Source organism: Dufourea novaeangliae, unplaced genomic scaffold (genome assembly GCF_001272555.1).
Source record: "Dufourea novaeangliae isolate 0120121106 unplaced genomic scaffold, ASM127255v1 scaffold12, whole genome shotgun sequence".
Taxonomy (NCBI): domain Eukaryota; kingdom Metazoa; phylum Arthropoda; class Insecta; order Hymenoptera; family Halictidae; genus Dufourea; species Dufourea novaeangliae.
Window position 1 is genome coordinate 2,504,180 of NW_015373886.1, and position 20,275 is coordinate 2,524,454.

Consider the following 20,275-nt stretch of genomic DNA (forward strand, 5'->3'; position numbering starts at 1 on the left):
TATTTTATATTAATTCATACTATACATATATTAAATTACATTCTATCAATAACAAATAAATTGCTACATAATGAAAAATGATTTCTTAAAATTTATTATTTTATACAAATTACGTTATCTAATACTTTAAAATTACATGATATATAACCGTGCCGGTACGGTAAACAGAAATCTTGTGGTGGTACGATGTAGGAAACGTGATCAATAATTTGTATCAAGAAAAATCTTCAAAAACAAAATCTACATAGAAGTAGGTTGAATAGTTCTTTTGGCCAATACAATCGAAGTTGTATATAACTGGTACAATAAAGTTAATTGAAAAGTGGTGAGAAATTGTAGAGTTGTAGTAAACAAGAATATGATATAAATTGAAAAACATAGATTATAATTTTGTCCTTAAAAACACTACGAACTTTCCAAACAATCCAATAGTAAAATCAAGTGTCCACTTTTACCACAAATGTCTCTGCAGCTGCATTGCTTTCTCCATAATTCCGTTAATTTCCTCGATGTACCGAGTGTGCTGCCACATATGTAGCTTGATTTTATTAGAAGAATTTTGCAGTCAGGTCAAACAGATATTTTATTCGTGCGAAAGTGCCGCGGGATTCGCTTTGCTCAACTATCTTAACTGTCTCATCTTCCTGGTGGATTTAATTACAACGCGTTTCCGGTTCAGCGTTTTAACCCTAATGTAGTTTATAATTTAACCAAAACAGTCCTGCGTGGTGTTCTGTTTTTAGTTCACGGAGAATCAAACAGAAATGATGGATTTCCTGCCGTTGCGATTACCTACATTTAATTTCAAACTAAGTAATTGGTGTTTCCGTTCGAGGACGACCATGATAGAATCAACGAATATGGACACTTCAATTTGGAAATCAGATTTTGCGTTTATGTCTCATATTATGATAGAGAGCATTTTATGTATCAGGAAGTTCTTAACTTTATGTGTTTACTTTCTCTACAATAGTACGCAATTTTATTGCATGTGTTTAGAAGTATGTGAAATAATAATGAAAGGAGTATATTTTATAGAAATTGAATGGTAAATACAAATTACAATAGGGTAATTCAGAAGGTGATATGAGGGAGAAAACATATAGTGTGACTTTTAGTAAATGGATTGCGAATGGTCTGGCAAATTTGAATTTGTACAGGACAATTTCAAAAAAATCAAATTAAATAGGAACTTATTTTTCTCATAAAAGGTTTCAATGAACTCGATATAGTGAAAGTACGCCATGAAGCTTTACCACACAATAAAATGTACAAATTAAAGATCGTAAAAATTAATGCTTTAAGTTAAAATTATTCGATTTAATATGTATACCAAGTTCTTATCAATGTTGCGAAAATATTTTCAATATAATGATATAAGACTTAAATTAATAATATTAATTTCATTTTAGGAAAAAAGTACAATTCAGTGGTCTTATTATTTATGAATATATTACATTTAGAAGATAATATTTATTTAAATTATATTATATCTTAATAGTGTAATATCATTATTTAGTGAATTTAATAATTTACATGATATATGTACATGTAAGATCGTCATGACTGAGAGTTCAGTCAAAAACCAAACCTTCCAGAAAGTGTTCTCAAGTCTGTGTTAAGCTTGACTAAATAAATTATTGATACTACAATACTGCATAAACATAAATATCCTAAGTAATATTCAATCAATGTTTGGTTTACGTTCAATCGTACAGTGGACGGCTTAACGCGCTTGTCGACCCTGTTTCGATCGTGTTAGCATGGGTACAGCGTTCAATCAACAGAATGAAAGTTAGTCAACTGGATTGAATGTGCCTGTCCTCCAAATGCTTGGTAACTGAGGGCGTAGGGATTTGTTCTCACATTTGCAAACAAACGACAACGGACTTAACAAACAGCAAATCAGTCTTCTCCGCAACGTTGTTCTCCTATTGTTACCGAAAACTCTGAATCTACATTTGTTGCATGCAGATTTAAATAATTCTGAAGCCAACAAATGTAATGATAAATTTAACGTTATAACGTATAATAAACTGTACATGGATGTACACATTTAATTTATCTATACCTTGTATCTAAATGATACTCATTGAAATTGACAAAAACGTTCATGTTCAAAAGTTATAAGTACATTGTGGATGTTCATACAAATTCATACATTTATGAAATAAAATAGATGTTATATAAAAAGTTTAACAAAATTTTACTTTCTTCTTTATTTATAGTACCAATTCATGTTAATGGCAGTGTCAAGATTTTCTACAATCTTTATATTACCATAATAATGTTGTGATGCAGGAAATCGATATCAATTTTTTGTTAAATACGGTATAGATATTATATGAATGAAGGATTTTTAATATTAGTATATTTGCCTTAGTCACGAAGTTTACGTTTCATAGAACAAATAATTCTAAATTTTCAGCGATAGTGTATATGTTACACATAATTGTACGAACAAACGTGCTGAGATCCATTTATGTAAATGTCAACTCTTATTAATCCTTTGGATACGGCTGGTACTCTCCGCACAATATCAAATAGTCGAGTGTAATTAGACATAGGGTTGTATATTGTTACGCGCAAATTATAGATTATATGTATTTGAAAACACTTTTCTGTAAGGCAAACGAATAGAATTGTTTATTATCAACATCAGGAAGGTTGTATCAAGAATGCGTCCGATTCTATTCCACTCAAGTAAAAACGAACTACAATACCGAGTAAAGTCAACGGTCACTCGTACTCAGATACGAGGTCTGTTAGATCTGATAGCGTAGAAATTTGTATTGTCAAGTTATGTACAAAGTAACATTATTCCCTGCACGATAGTTCCCTTGGAAACCCACAAGGGTAAGGGTATTCCTGTGAACCCACAACTCCGTTATTCCCCTGATCTGAGTTCATGTGGCTTCTTCCCGTTCCCAAAAATCGAAACCCATCTCAAGGGTTGTCGTCTTAGAATTGTGGACAATATCCAGTAGGTTGTGACAGACCAACTGAGAGTAGATCCAGTTGAAGTTTCCCAGCATTGTTTCAAGAAGTGGAAACAACGTCTCCAATGATTTGTGGCTTTCCAAAGGAACTATATTGAAGGGGATAATGTTAAATTGTGGATAACTTGACAATACAAGCTTCTACACTATACTATACTAAAGAGATTAATAAACAGAACTGGAAAGAAGAAATACTGAACTTCTATTATTCAGATCTTGTTACCCTAATCCTCTTGTCCTCATACGTGCATACACGATGGGTCAATAGTTATAAATATGTTTAATATATAAAACATTACCGATTTAGAAAAATGACGTTACTGCCCTTCTAACATAATGCACTTTTCATATCTCTTATACAGGTGCTGAACGTTTTGGGAAAGTTCTCACGTATCCTCTGCAAATGTGACAACCTTACTGCTAAGGTCGTTTAAGACATGGCCTGTATCATGTAATATATTAAGATTGGTTTGTACTACCTATCAGTTCAAAAAGATCAGTTTTCTTTTCTTACTATCTTCATTTAATAATAATGACATGCAGGCTAAATCTTTCACGGATAAATGTGAAAACATTATTAGACGATAATCACTATAAGAGAAATATTCTACTTACATTTGATACTGTTAGGCATAAACTGATAGCATAAACGCTATGTGTCCTTGTTTGAACGGACAGTATAAGTATAAACCAACCTTTAGGTGTACCAACAAGGAAAGCACTATATTTTGTCAAATAAAAAGTAAAATTAAAAAGTATTTACACAAGATGTTTTTTCTTTACTTGAATGAATCAATTATCTATTTACGGGGAAGTAGTTATTTTAAATGCCTATTTAAAATGTTTGATAAACTAAAAAAATTTGTATTGCTTTAAATTAAAAGAGTTCATTAAATATTTTGTCAAATAAAGTACTTATATTATAGGAAATCAGGAGCCTATGCTATTTCAATGATATAAATTTGTCCTCTTTCTTCAATGTTCGCCATTTTGAAAGAAGAAGAGGGTAAACAGGTGTTTAAATTTAAACTGGGATAACAGTGTTCAAAAAAGAAACTAGTGAACTACTTATTCCGCTCTCCCTAGTTAAAATGTCCTATATAACAAATGATCGTTTTTCAAAATTTTTCGAACTATTTGGAGCTCCATATGTTTTTCTCTGTTTAGTTAAAGCTATAATGCCCTGCGTGCTTTTTAGAGCTCTAGCAACAGCCTAATTTATTTGTCCTAATTGGTTTTCAAATGATTTCGCTAGTTTACATTGTTCTACGTAACATCTACTAACTTAGTGTTAACTTATGACTTATGTTTATGCCTCAATTATTTCTATTCAAGATAGGTGTAAAAAAAAAATCGAATAAATATTATTGAAACCGTTTCCTGTATTAAAATGGCCAATGATGAACACCAAGGGCGACACAAAGAAAATTATAAAACCTGATTTTTCTCGGATGTCTGAATATGTCAGAACAATTGAGCTAAGGAGGGCAGTACTGGTACACATAATATTACATACCTACTTTTATAACATATTAATTGACAAGCATAATAAAATTCACCTAACATCATTGACACATCGTGTATAGTTTCACGTAGACGCGTAGCATATAAAGAACCAAGATGGAGTACGAATCCCGTACTTACCTTTCCCTCTGCGCGCTGGAGCAGGGCACCAAGATTTTGCCCATGCTGTTCAGTTTGCCTTTTGGATCGCACAGGTTCCCGGAGGACTGGGTTCTACGGCCAGTCAGGCCCTTCCCGCTGTGCCTGCTCAGATTCGAGCCCATGGTCGCCGGTTCCGTTTCCGGTTGAGCCTGGTTCGCTACTTCGCCAGAGTTCACGGCATTTCCTGGTGTGTTCTCCTTGTTCGGCCAGTCAAAGTACTTGTTGATGTCCTTGGCATTGACCTTGCTGGATATCGGGGGCGGAGGCGGTGGAGCCGGTCGTGTACGTTTGCCAGCAGGTGCCGCCTGAAGCTGAGGACGGCAGCCACGGCGACGATTGCCTGGCGATTCGGTGCTCAACGAAAGTGTCTGCACTTTCCAGCTATCCTGGCCGCCGCTCGTGGGATTCACGGTTACGACTTCCTCGCCTGTAACAACCAGACAATCGCGTTTTACAACACCAGTTCCGTGACGCCTTACTGTTACTGTCCGCGACGGACGCCCGAGCGAAGCTCCGTTTGATTGCTCCTGTACCGTTAGCGGTTTTAGGAATCTCATTACTTGGCCGTGGTTCGTTAGCGAACGAGGGGAACATGTTCTGAGATCTGATCTTTTTTCGAGGGACAGCACGGAATGAATGGAATTGTTCGTGAGATAATGGTGAAGTTATTGTTCATTTCTGGGAGAGTGAATATGATTTAGATGAATCGTTCGCAAATGATGGGGGAGTGGAGGATGTTACGGGGCGAAGAATTCTATGGGTTTGCTGTATGAATGTTCTTTGGAAAATATGTTTTAGTAATTTACTTGATATACAGGGTGTTGATAAAAATGAGGGCCACTTCCATACGATGGATTCTACGTGCAAAAGTAAGACGAACATCAAAATGATGATTTATTCGAGGCTTTGTTTATGAGTTATGAATTGTGGAAAATACGGGCGAAATACTGTTTCTTTAACCATCTATTTGTCAATTTGTGTATGCATATAATTCCATAACCAATTTTCTTTCATATAAAATAAGTAGGTACTTTCTAATCTTTAGAGTGGTAAGTACAAGCATGTATCAAAATCACATTGCATTCAGCAATAATGTAACATCAAATACTTATATAATATGTATTTATTAATTATTGAAATCTTATTGTAATTTTCGATGATGTATATGTGCCATCTCATATTTTGTACCAATAATTGACAACAAATTTTGATACTATAATTTAGAGAAAATGTTATAATAATAGGTTGTCATGCAATGTTGCCATTTACACAGAAGACGTTCGTAAATGTAAATTAGAAATATTACTTATCAATACATATTTCTGAGTACAACAGTCAAGATTAATATAGGCAACGTATTATCAGAAATATATTAAAATTTATTAGTTAAGATTAAATAGTAATTGTAATTATTCAACACCTTTTTGTTAACATTTATGATTAAATCTTATTTTGGAAGCACTTTATGTTATTGACATCCCCATAAAAATGAAAGAAATCGAAAACCTGTTGAAACACTAACATATGGCGAACATTAAGGAAAAGCTTTCTGTAAGAAACAGTGCTCCAATTGTTCTTCACGAGCTGTTTCGCTGGTGTCGGGGACTCGTTTGGAGTTTTCAATGGGTTTGGATCCTAGCCAGCCTTTCGATAGGGTCATCAGAGTATTTCGAGGGTTGATTCGTAGTAGAACTATTTCTCGTGGTATTTACTATGGTTGAATTTTCCTCGAAGTTCGCAATCTATGCACTTATTTTAGTATCAATAAATAAATATATACTTATCTTTCACTTATAATCAACATCTAAATTACATATCTCAAGACGTCCTGAAATCGAATAAACTTTTCCTGGTTATTTTTTTTTTACTTTCAATACCAGCGGAAATAATTTAACTGTTAATTATAAGTTAGACACCCTGTATATTTATATAGTACGAAATTGAAAGAAAACGCCTACAACACAACTTATCATAGCTTTGAAAATTCCTAGACGCTCTACTCTGAAATTTGAATAATTAAAAATACAGTAGAGCTTTCCATATCTGAACATCCATTATCCGAATGCCTTAATATTCCAACGTTCTACTATCCGAACGTTCTGTTACCCGAACGGAGTGTCTCCCAACCCATTTCGAGCACTGATTAAAATAATAAACTATTTTTATTTTATCTTTGCATCGATCATCGTCTTCGTGTTCGCTTATACTAATTTAAAGTTTACTCGTACGTATGTATCTAAACACGCGACAAGGAATTCATTATTGAATTTAAATCTTGCTAAATATCTTCAAAAATAGCGGTCAAATAAAAAAACGTTCCAGACAAAAATTGTTTATTCTTTCGCATGACTTAATGATCTGTTAACAAAATACAGGTATCCATTTAAAAAAGTGAAGATGACCTTCAAAACGTTCACCAGCTTAACAATAAACAACGTCATTCTTTTTCACCCTCAAAACCAAACAACTTTTGTCTAAAATACTTTCTTATAAAATGCTTTGTTTCCATGATATTTCCATGTGTCAACTTAAATGCCCCACCCTGGATAATACAATCTAAATTGTCCAAAGAATTTATCCTAGACTCCCGACGTTCGATATCCCAGTTTCTCGCCGGTTTACTGTATCTTCAGCAAAGCATTGTATCCGAAGCTTTCGAGGGCCATTTCTGCCGCGATTCAATGTTAAAACCCGAGTTACGTGGAACGGCGGAGTAGTGTACTGCGAGAGGCTAAAGCGATTCAAAACAATCGGATTCCTTGTTCCATTCGAATGTTTAAAGGACCGTGGTTGCGCGGAATGCGGCATTCAGAACGCATAACGTTAAATGTTTATGTTTATCGGGTCCGATTCATAGGCGCCGCACTGTATAGCGATGTAATACTAATATCCCCGGCGCACGAGAAGCTCGTTGCATAACTGTATTATTAATGAGGGACGTATGCGCGCGTGCGCGCGCACACGTCGTCATGCATTCATCGAACACAGAGCTGAATTGAAAGCGGCTCCTGTTGCGACCGTTTGTTGCGTCTGTGGACGATAAATTCTTTCTTTTGTTGATTCCAGAACGGAATCACTTGTGTTCCAAGAACAATAGGGCAAGTGCAACTTACGAGGAAAGTTCTGTAACCTAAGAATTCTTCAGTATTCTTTTCAAACTTTTTTCAACAATTTCTTTCAACGATTTTAAACTGAATTTAGTAAACATGTACCTATATTATTCGTTTTATTTGAGTCGACGTGAAGTACTGTTCCGTTGGTATTAATATTTAAGGTTTCGAATAAATATAACGTTTGCCATAAGAATAGAATTTCTTTTGTGTCCGGGAAAATATTAACGATAAAGTAATTCTTGAGAGTGAAGTCGTAAACGACATCGTATGACAAGAGGTTAAAGTGCGAAGAAGGTCACGCACGTAGTCGGTGCAGTTAGCCAAAGCAAAGATCAAGACCGACGTGTTTTCTGGGCCCGATAATCGTGGCCTAACCTAGGTCACTCTGAAAGTTACTATCTGGTGACGATCGAAAATGAACGGACAGGGCCACTGTTTCGTTGGACGTCGATTAGAACTGTCATAAAACGAGCTTTCGATTCCCTTTTATGTTATTAAGAAGAATAAATAACATATAAATAGTTGTGACAATGAAGAAAAAAGAAATTGTATCATAGCTAAGCGCCTCTATACTTCTTTTTCTTACATTTTACAGGTTTTTAAGGAACCTCGATAGAAATATCGGACAATTTTTGATTTTGCTGCTTTTTGGGTCTTCAGGGTGAAAGCACGCCTTAAAGGTTAATGTGTGTTTCTCTATTTTCCTGCATGTCTTGAAAACTATAGTAGTGGTTTTTTATGCTGTATACAACTGGATAATGATGTTATTAATGATTTGCTTATTTACTTATTTATTTAAACAACAAATTTTTGATAATTTCATTGCACATGTTTATAGGGCGTAAAAAGTTATTAAATTCTCATTCTGACGATTATTTTCGAGATATACAGGAAAATAGGAAAAGACACACTGGCCTTTAAGGGGTGTTTTCAGCTTCAAGAACCAAAAACTAACGATAAAAATGCTTTAAAAGGTTAAGTGTACATTATTAGGTGCTTGGATGAGTAAACCATTGCTTTTCTTAAATTGAATAATTTTTTCATGTTATCTCTTAGTAGATATGGTCATTGTTCTCTAATATCTTATGGGTTGATTTACAGAAACAAAAATTAAGTAGAAATTTCTTTCGTTTCTTATACTGAATGCTAGACTGTTGGGTATGCTATAAATGCATAAAATATTGCTATTTAATTAAGAAAGTGGCAAAGTACTCATTGGTGCATCTAATAACAGCGCATGAATTGCATATAAGCTATTGTTCGCGACGGTGACTTGTGTTACATGATAGTTGTACTAATGATAGCTGAATATTAGTATAAAGTGTTGTATACTTCAAGGAAGCTCGTGTGAGCCATACTGCTTTGATCATTTATGATGTGCTAAAACGATATTTTCCTCATTCTTGTAATTATGTTCAGCTAATTTGCTACTAATTGATCACTTAAAAATTGAATTTGTCTCATTAGAAATTGCAAAATGCATAAGCAACTTAGGGAATATTATTTCGTATGCTTTATTCTGATACTGATAGTGTTTGAGTTTTGAAAGAGTCAATTATAACGTTCGTTTTTATTATCTATTTTAGCCTTCTCACAAAAAAGTAATTCTTCTCGAATAAGTGAATACAAGTCTCAGTATACATTTTTGAATTGTCAATAAGTGCTTTAATTTATCTGTAAAAGTTGTTATTTTTTCGTTTTCTACTTCACTTAAAGTACTTGTTACTATTATATGGAACGTCATTATGTTCTATGGATCCATATTTACATGGTTATAGTTTACATATAAATCATATTTCGACAGATTAAATAAAGAAAAGAAAGAGAGGAACGGTTCTGAAAGAACTTATAAATGAATGATATGTGTACGCTATCGTACTGTAAGTGTTTTCATAGTAATAACAGTAATACACCGAGACCTTTCTGTTCCGTTCATGAAAATAGAACAGAATCACGTCATTAGAAAGCACATCGTGTAATTAAGTCTGTAAATTAGAAACTGAATTGTGTTCGTTGCTCACTCCGCGGGCGTAATCTTGCATCTAGGGAAAAAATAAGTTAACGTCGTTCGCACGGTGGAACCTTCAATCCGTATCAGAAAATTGGGTGAACCTATTTAGTTCCTATGAAACCTTAATTAATATTGTACAGTTACTGATTATTCAGTCAATGAACTCTATACGCATCGTGCGTTCGACTCTATTGTGTGATACTGTATCTTAATTAATCTCGATCGATATTAATTAATTGGAGAAAGAGGGTCCGATAACATAATAAATTACTTCTTCGATAGAAATAATGTTCCCTAACTATTACCGAATCGTAAAGCTCTATAATAAAGTAGGTAAATTAAAGAAAAATGAGAAACAATTTCTTTTATATTGTATTTTTAAGTTGATAGAATTCTTAAAAAACAGCAATGGTAACAACATAAAATATTAGGTGTACCAACAAATAATTAACTATTTCTATAATTTTATAAGATTGTAGTTTCAGTTAAAAATATCTGCTCAATAGTTTTCTTGATAAAAATTGCGTAGGCTGTTGCAGAATAATCATATACGATTAATTTGTTTTATTTTTCTAAAAATGAACAAAGAGTCTATCAAAAAGAATCATGGGCCACGTAATATTTTACATACATTTCTTTGTATTGCATTTTTAAATTGATACAATTTAAGAATATTATGAAACTATCGACACGAAAAAGTTAGACTAATATAATATACATATAGTATTTTGTCTATAAAACATGAACACCACCAACGATCCTAAACTTTGAAGCGGTAATGTGTATGAAAAAATGAAAGCTTTTATGACTTATGTTCGTCGCATACTCTTTAGTTCATAAATGTGAAATACCTGTAAAAATTTGATGATATCTTTCAAGACTTCACCTATACTACTTGTTTATAAATTCCTTAAAATTTTGAAGTGAACGTTATCAACGGACCAGTGACAGGAACGCTGAATGTCGTGTTAAATATTACACGTGTAAGAACAAAAACTAACTTGTACGATACGCCTGAAACCATCGTTGCATTGGTAATTACACCTTACTAGTGCATGACTCATTTACAATACATGAGATCGTTACTACCAGACTTACACACGAAACGAGCTTACGTAGTTCGAGTGATTTCAATGGAAATCGAGCGTAACGACGTCTTAAAAATTCCAATTTCGCCAAACTTGACAAATGTGAGATTTTTTATTGGGCACTTAATTTTACGAGGAGGAAGCTGCATTTTTCTTACAGAAATAGAATTTCAGGTAATTTTGTTAGATTGAGTTATCCATAACTACCAGTTTCGTTTTCTAGATTTAAGTCGAACCAAGGAAATTGCAATTAACAATTGTTATACAATTGTTTACTGTTATTGTTATTCAATTATTATTTAATCATTTTCAATATTTATTCCGGAAGCTGTACATGAATAGGCACTCAAGGAGTGAATTAATTTTCATTGTAAAAAGTAGCTCGAGTTTATGTTGTATTAAAAATTAAAATCCAATGTTTATAATAAAGGAGATTGTACGAAACATTAAGGTTAGATACTACTGTATCTAGACGGGAAATGTATATTCGTCCATTATCTAAATATCTACGCGATATCCGATCCAATTCCAGATGGAACGTGAAATTCTGAAATTTGGTACGCAAAGTAATGCTCACTTTGCTTAATATGTATATTCGTGTATCATACAGGATGTTCTACATCATGTGAGCATGATTTCAATTTCACACAAACGTTTTCTCTATCTGCTCTTATTTTCGAGTTACATCCACTTTTATGATTTAGAAATCTTTCTCGAAAATTCAGATAGTGTTCTTACTGTACACAAGTATTCTCCGAACGGGAATATTCAAAGTGAAATAATAGTAAAATAATTTCTATGAATGTAATAGCAATAGTACTACTAAGCGTTGATAATAATCGACCGAGTGAAAGCAATCATATTAACTAATTATAATTATTAGATAACTTGAACGTTCATAAGAATCAACTCATTAATCTTTGTTAACACCTGAAATAGTATATTTAGAAATTATGAAACACCTTGTATAATATAATTTTAATTTTTAATATAAAAAAAGCCATTATACGATGCGTCTACGAAAGTTGAGGAAATAATTAGGTTTTCACATTTACTTCCACCAAGCGAATGTCAATTGCGAAAGAAATTTGGAACGGTGAAGGACTTAACCACAGTTAACATTGTATTACAAATATCGAAAGTTGGTGATTAATGTATATCATCATATTTATCGTAGAAATATTATTTATTCACATGATTATCATTACATAATTATTAATACAATTATCGTAATCAAACACGTATCGTCAATTACATCTAAAAAATCGTTAATCTTTCGATATCTGCAAAAAAAATTATGCATTTATAGACTCTAAAGCTCTATGAAATGCAATAAAAGACAAACTTTCATCGAATCCAACAACTTTTCTATTGTATTCTTAACTCCATAACATACTTAAGAGAATATAGAAATTCCTACTTTAGTTCTTGTGCTCAAGAATTACTTTATAAAATTTTATTTCGTATGAAAATCCGTAGTCTAGTGATCAGATTTAATTTAATGAATGTCATCTGTATAGTCAAAGTATCAGATGTAAAAGTTATCAAGATTGTTTATTTCTTAAGAGTAAGCAATACAAAACAATGTTTTATTAGAGACCCTCGAAATCCAAAGACTATTATAGTTACATTGTAAAAGGAATAAAATGTTTTTATTGTTAAATAACTTAGTAATTCATAATTTTCTACCCAGAAAAAAATTTCAAACAGATGATATGGATAATAATACCTATAATAAAGTTATTTTAATACAAAATTATTTTACTCGAATTATCTAGCGTTCACACACAATGCGAATAATCATAATTTGAAACGATAATTGTATGATTGGGCTTGTCCTGTGAGAAAGAATGCAAATATATGAATGTCCAATGCATTATTCAGTTAATTATATTATATTGAATTTCTTGTACCACATTGATAGTACACCACAAAGACCCTGATATTACGTGTGCAATGGGTGTCGTAGAACAGCACGTAAGCAAGATGAAGTACTGTGAATGATCGATCACGCAACGTATTTCGTAACACGGCAGTGTTATCGACTTCGCTGATTGTTACATATACGCGGTTCCGCCAGCCCGTTATTAAATTGTAACTAGTTTCACGGACCCCTTGTTGCCAGTTGCTAATTATGCGGGATTCGTTTACGCGTATTGTTAATTAGATCACGAAGAAACGCGTTTCTTCATTGGTAACTGTGAACAGAAACCGTCACGCCTTGAAAATCATCCGTTGCGTTGCGGTTAAAGGAAAACACGATGTATAACGGAGACAGCTCAATTAGAATACTTGAAAGAAAAAGTAACATTTTACTGTAGTGAACAGTAAAAATTTTCCTATAGTAATGCCTAGACTGCGGATTTTATGCATTTATAGCCATTAGGGCTTTGTGTAATATTGTATAAAAGAGAAAAAACATTCGTCAGATGCAATGTGTTTTCTACGGTATTTTGAACCCAATAAGATCTTTCAGAAAAGAAAGAAATTCCTACCTTTGCTGGTGTTGTAAAAAATTACACTTAGAAAATTTCATTTTGCATAAAAATCCGCAGTGTAGTATGTAATGAATGAAATTTTCTGATGACACCACTGTTCACAAAGTATATATTAATACTATAATTAACACCTTCTTTCATTAATAAAGTAAGATAGGTGATGTGGTACATTATTGACGAAAAGTGTAAAATGACATGAATTGTTATCTCTTTTGTGGTGGAACTGTTACTACTAAACAGAGATTAAATCTTTCGCGCTCTGTTTACTAAGCTCATTGAATATAATTACATATTTAACTAGCAGTTTATGATTGTAATACAGTATTTATGTAGTTATATAATGATAAATAATTGTCGTCATAAGTATTAATAAACATTAATATCGGATCCGATTGTCTGGAAATTCACTGCAGTAAACAGTATAATAAAATTCAATGTGACATTTATCTTATTCGAAACTTCATAGCACAGATTAATTTAATTAATTAGGGCAGATTAAACAAATTTCCGTTTTGATTTCAGGTTCCATAAATTAGTCTGTAAATACATTTTGCATAAACATTCGCATTCTAATTATACATTATGTTAATTACATCAAGTGATACATAATAAATGGTATAACTGTACTAATGTTAGCTGTACCTAAGTATTTCTCATAAATAAATCCCATAATATTTTAATGAATTGTACACATGCGCTATATGAACATGTGTTCTTACTTTTTAACACTTGGATTACCATGTCTTCCAAATATCGGTGACACGTACAGTGCAAAGAGGATTGTTTAAATACCATTACAAAATTTTCGCGTAAAATTAATATGGCCGTATAATTTAGAACAAGACCAACAGCCTGTATTAACTAAACGCATATATTTACGAATATTTGTGATTCAAAAAACGGAATAAAGTGTGTCTGGTAAAAAAACAGTAACTGAAAAATTGTAGTTTACTGTATTAGAGTGATGATAGATGAATATTTATTCTCTAATGTATGTGCATACAAATAAATTTTACCATAGGTAAGAAATGATCCGGCTTCTTTCATTCAGGCATAAACAAATCCATTATCTGGTCGAAGAATTTCGACTAACGAATAAAAGATAACAAAGTACTTCGGCATTTATAATTAATTAAACGTGGAGATACCAATTTTAATAATAAAATAATTCTTCTCCTTGAAAGAGTAGACACTTGACAAACAATCGTTTAATTTTATTAACTATTTAAATATTGCTGCGTTTCATTATGTATTATTCGAATAAAATTTTGCACAACTCTCCTTTCATTCGACTATATTGTCAAGTATTGGGGATCATCCCAGTATATTGCAAGAGATTCAAGGTACATAGTTGAGGGTTCTTTCTGTCGCGTTTTACCGTAACATAAGTTGTCCGATAACGATAATATTAAAGCGAAATACGACCTCTACCCTGTCGAAGCTCAAGAAGTGTAAATCGTTCTTTGTCGGGCGACCCCTATTATTTGCTACCCTCTTTTCAAAGGAGCCTCCCCCCCTTATCTGTGGCCGCAGTAAGTACGGATGAATCTAGATGTCGTAAAGTTAACCGCACGCTCTGAAGCCAGTGCTTATCGATTGAACCTGACCCGAATATCTATCTCTGCACCCTTAACCGTCGAATCTAGCTAATCGGGAACAAATGGATTGCGAGTGTACTGCTCTATCATGTGCAAACAGCTGTCCAGATACTTCCCAGACACGTCGAATACAAGTTCAACCCACGTCGGGAAGTCGATTTGTAACATGTTATTGTGACTCGAGAGAGCGGAAACGGAGTGTGTACAGAGTGATCCAAATAAAGAGGTCGAATTCTGCGTTGAGTAATATGTATGTTCATATTGCTTTAGAACGACATCAAACGTTATTACTTTGATACAAACTATATCTGATCAATCATGTACACTTCCATTCATAAATATTGGGACACCTGTTTAGGGTGTGAGTAATGTCATTGTTCGTAGACATTATACGTTTTGCGCCACTTTCAATATCATATTTTCGTGCATCAATTACTTCTCGAGGTTTAACATTGCCAATATATGTTTTTAACACCTATAATAATTTTATAATAGCTTATAGGGTTTATTTAGTATTTTACAAGTGTTCTAATATTATTAAATGAAAGTGTATGTTTCACTATCTGTTACGAATTTTTGGTTTTCTTCTTTTATTTATTAATTCTATCACTGAACAAACTTTATTTTTCTTTTGTATAAAAACGTTCGACCATGTATGTTCTTCGTTATCCACAATTTTTCATGAGTTTTTCGTTAAGACAATTTTGTATAGCTCGGAAGAAATGAAAAGCTGAAGGGTGAATGTCCGGCAAATATGGTGAGCAAAGCAACGCATCTTTTTTCAGGATGCATTTCTTATGAACGCATTTATTAATAGAATGTTAAATGATAAGTTTCACATTATAGTTTAATATGATAGTTCAACACGATAGTTCAGTACGTAGTTCAATATGATAGTTCAGTATAACAGTTCAATATGATAATTCAATATGATAGTTCAATGTGATAATTTAATATGATAATTAATATAATAGTTTTCTTCTTATTTCTAGTTTCAACTGTCGTATATACGATCTCCAAGTTTCGGCTAAATTTGAAGGGACTAATGAGTCAAACAGAGACGTGTTGTACCTACTGATGACTAAGGGGTGCGAATTAGAGTAACCAGACAGTTATCCAATAAAAGGACTGCATGTCGAAAGAATTTACAGGCGATTTACTATATGATTGTCAAAGGACATAATCGCGAGAGTTGGCTCTAAAATGATGTATGATTCGGTTTTCACGTTCTAAAAATATTCGCACGATTCGGAATGATAAAAAGAATCTGGGTCGACGTCAAGGATTATTGGCACCTTAAAAGAAGCTCACAGAAGGATGGACGGCTGATCTGAAATTTATTACTTCGAACGGGGTGATTCTTTCAACTCCCGCCACTGGCAAATCAACGGAACGAAGAAAAAAGAGGACTTCGATTGAGCGCTCGAAGAACTTTCTGATCAAACGATTCCTTCTCTTCGAAGTAACCTTAGTATTATAAAATGATGAGTTGACGAAATCCAAGAAGAAAGTTCTAATAAAATAATTTAACAGTTCATACAATACAGGATGCAGCATGCAAAAATGTAGAATTTGATTATTTTTATGAAACGCTGTTTTTGGAAGAATCAAACTAAAAAAATTGTGGTTTATAGATATACCGAGTGGACCACGATACGTGGTCAGCTTAGAGTATTTTACTTCTACTTGTTCGATCGACAATTTTTTTTAGCTAATATAACATGTTTCAAGGAGAGTTTTAAGATTATTGTCGCAAATTTTTTATCAACCCTCGTTTTTCTGAATTTTCAAGGTCATCTTTAGTTTTTATAGATAAACCTATAATTATTTACACTCATCTTTCAGGGGATATTGAGACGAATTTGGTAAGCATCACAACAAATTGTATTTTTTTTCTAAACCAAAGAAACATTAAGAAATTTACCTTAATTAAAACGATGTTCAAAATAGTGTCTATTAGCTGCAATATACCTGCGTAAACGGTCAAGAAACGACTAGTTAGTTCTATTTATGACACCTGCACTGATGATTAAGTTTCGACACTAATTTTCGATCGTACAGCTAACAGTGACCAGAACACCCTAGATATGTGTTTTTTAATTATCGATCAATTCAACTCTTTTTAGTATTAATAAACGTTATGTAATTCGACTTTTATCATAATTTGATAGGAATTATTAATGTACATCATAAGGTCGATGAAAAGCAAAACAATCTTGACATCATCTGTGTTTTTATAAGTAGAAGTAGTAAGTAATAGACGGACATTATTATATTGAAGCGTTTAAGTTGTATTGAAATTCAATTTCCTCGAGAATCAAGACTTGTATGAAAAAGAACCTTCATGTTCAGATTACTTTTTCATGACAGAGCTTCCATATTGAATATCTCTCCACTTTCTAAATCGAAAAACAAATTAAGACGTTGCTATCAGCGTCACATAAAGCAGCATACTTTATTAGACAAAAGCAGAATGTGTTTTGCAATATTCACCTACATTTTATATTATTCATTATCCCTGTTTTACTTCTTTTTAATACTTAACCTGTTAACCGGGTATCACGAAATATTTCATCATACCAGCAAGATAACTCTAATGGGGATGACGACTTTTTGCGTCATGGAAATTCTTAATGGTGCGCATTACAATTTACATCGTTCTTACCCATTAACCTAGCGTTGCCATATAGGAAAATATAAGTATATAAAATATATATGGGCCATATGGGCCCATTGTGAAACGCGTTGAGCAAAAGTTAATCCCGGTTAACAGGTTAATCAAAAAGATAAGAAAATTTCACTGAGCAGAATGATAGAAACTTAACGTGATCTCTGTAAAACCGTTTTCGAAACAATACTGTAGTAGCGAACGTGTTAATTATGTACCTGAATAATTCTATCTATCGTAGCAATGAACATCAGACGCTCTGTTTGGCTAATCTAATATGGTAATAGAAACGAAATAATAAATTAGCATATTACATAGTGGGTACTATGTTAAATTCACCGTGATTAAGTTTCCTAAAATTTAAGTGCAGTTCGAACACGACACGATCATTTGCGAGACCATGAATGAACGCACGCGTTACTCGATCTACTACGAGCCGATGTTCCTAACGAAAAGGTTACCGTAGTGCGAATAAATCGAGGATGGTTGCACAGGATCGTAAAACAATTCGGATTATGCGAGGCACGTGCTTCCGAATCAAGCGGACTGTGGCGTATGCACTCGTGCTGAAACCGTTTCAGGAAAATCCATTTGTATGCCAATTAATCCGTGCCCGCCGTGCATTTATTATGGAAAGGTCAAAGGCAGTGGGCGCGCGATATCGCCTTCGATAATTGAACAACGTTCAAACGAAACATCCGGCGCCCCCCTGTTTTACGTGTATTATGCAAATATCTGGACCGATGTCGCGTGAACACGAAGTAATAATAATAGTCACGGGAATCCGCGATGAATAAAACAGAGAGCGACACTTCGGGCCGAGTTCTGGGCATGAAGTTTCGAAGTCCTTTTTAAGTGGATTCTATTAGAGGGTTAATAAAGTTTTCGTTCTTTCTGCTTAATCAAGAGGAATGAATAGACTGTACAGAGCCGAAGGAATAAGAAATTAATACAATTTATGTGCATAAGTCCTTTGAGAGTGGAGCACTCTAAACTATAGGACTATCGTGATTATTTTGAACAGTTATCGTGTGAAATGAATATGCTGGTTAAATTAGGATTATTTACAATATACAGTTCATTAATAATATAGGGCATTGAGAACTGTGTTAGTGCTTCATTACAATTTTCATCGTTTTGTCAGAGAAAATATCATTGTTACTTTATGTTCACTGATACAAGTGATTAAAAATAGTAGGGACAAACAGTTTATACAAGGTGAGTCTACCAACTGGGTCAAGTTATAGCTCTGCTTCAAGTGACACTTCATTTTTTCATTAAAACATCATTAGTGCACAATTTTGCACTGTTTCACAAACATTGTGATACAATTGTATTCACTGTAAAAAGTGAAATATCTCGTACAGTATTGTGTTTTTCATGACCTTAGCTTATACCTTTTATACACAGAATGGCGCAAGAAATCAATTTGTGCGAAAACATCGTAGTATTCCATTTAACAAAATGTGCAATTACGTATGTACAGTTTGGAAGTATACCGATGCAATTGTGAAGAAAATCATAAAAAATCATAATAAAACTTGGTGAACAATGCAATATTTTCCTAACTTCACTTTGAATAGAGCTACAATCCAGCTCAATTGTCAAAATCACCCTGTATATAGTGAGGGATAAACTTATTCGTACAGTAAGTTAATTCTGAAATAAGGTAAAATATATTGTAGTTTCTACATCAGTAATCTCGTGCATGTTAATTTACTGACAAAAGTTCAAAAATAAAACAATTTTAACGAATATCACATTTCCCATTCATGCTACAACAAAATTAAACGTATGTCAATTTTCTATATTTTTTTTTCTGTTCTTATAGAGTGAAAAATATACACTTCCTGCACTTTATTCAAACAACGTACATACATGAACGATAAAAGACAATCGGTAAGGCTTTTTCTATTTGCGTTACCTGTTCTTAGTAAATTATTATGTATATTTAATGTAGCAAGAACATATATACATGAACAAGAGTTAATTACACTAGCAATGTCTATACATAACATATGATTATTCTACGTATAGTACGTGCAACGTACAATCATTTTTGTCCTTTACTGTATACTACACCTAGACAGAGTGTAAAAGTATTTATGGGCTTTGTTCTAAAACAGTAGACTAATAATAATTGTAATTATAATTTAATGAAATACATCAAGATCCTCTTATAATTTTGATTCTACTGCACCAAGTTGTTGGATATTGTTATTATTGAATTTATACAATTAAATTGCAGTAATAAATTTATAATTTACCATAGAGTGGGATTGACATAACAGCTTCTCCAAATAGACCTTAATCTTTTTCACGGTGTTTGTAACGTTTATTTTTTTCATTTTGAAAGATTTGTTCAGAAGTTCATTTTCAATATAATTTCAATCAATAAAAGACAGTTTTCCTTCTAAACGACAGTTTTACATTGACATCGACACATTATGTATTATCACAATTATTCACTGTTCCCACAAAACCATGCCGATCATATTATCCGCAGAAAATCTATTAAAACTTGTACACTGACCCAATCGGTGCCACGATCCCAAAAATCTGGCAACAACTAAACCCACTTGAACACATCTTTTTCTCAATTACAAATCCTTTTCACAACCGTCACGGCAATGTA

At 33.1% G+C, this 20,275-nt stretch overlaps 1 protein-coding gene across 1 annotated transcript in view; it reads right to left on the reverse strand.

The window, feature by feature from the left end:
* LOC107194663 (glutamate receptor-interacting protein 1-like) overlaps positions 1–20,275 on the reverse strand; it is a 284,574-nt gene that overhangs the window by 77,048 nt on the left and 187,251 nt on the right. Inside the window, 1 exon segment of the mRNA XM_015584317.1 lies at positions 4,644–5,091. Within this exon segment, the coding sequence (XP_015439803.1) occupies positions 4,644–5,091 (448 nt within the window).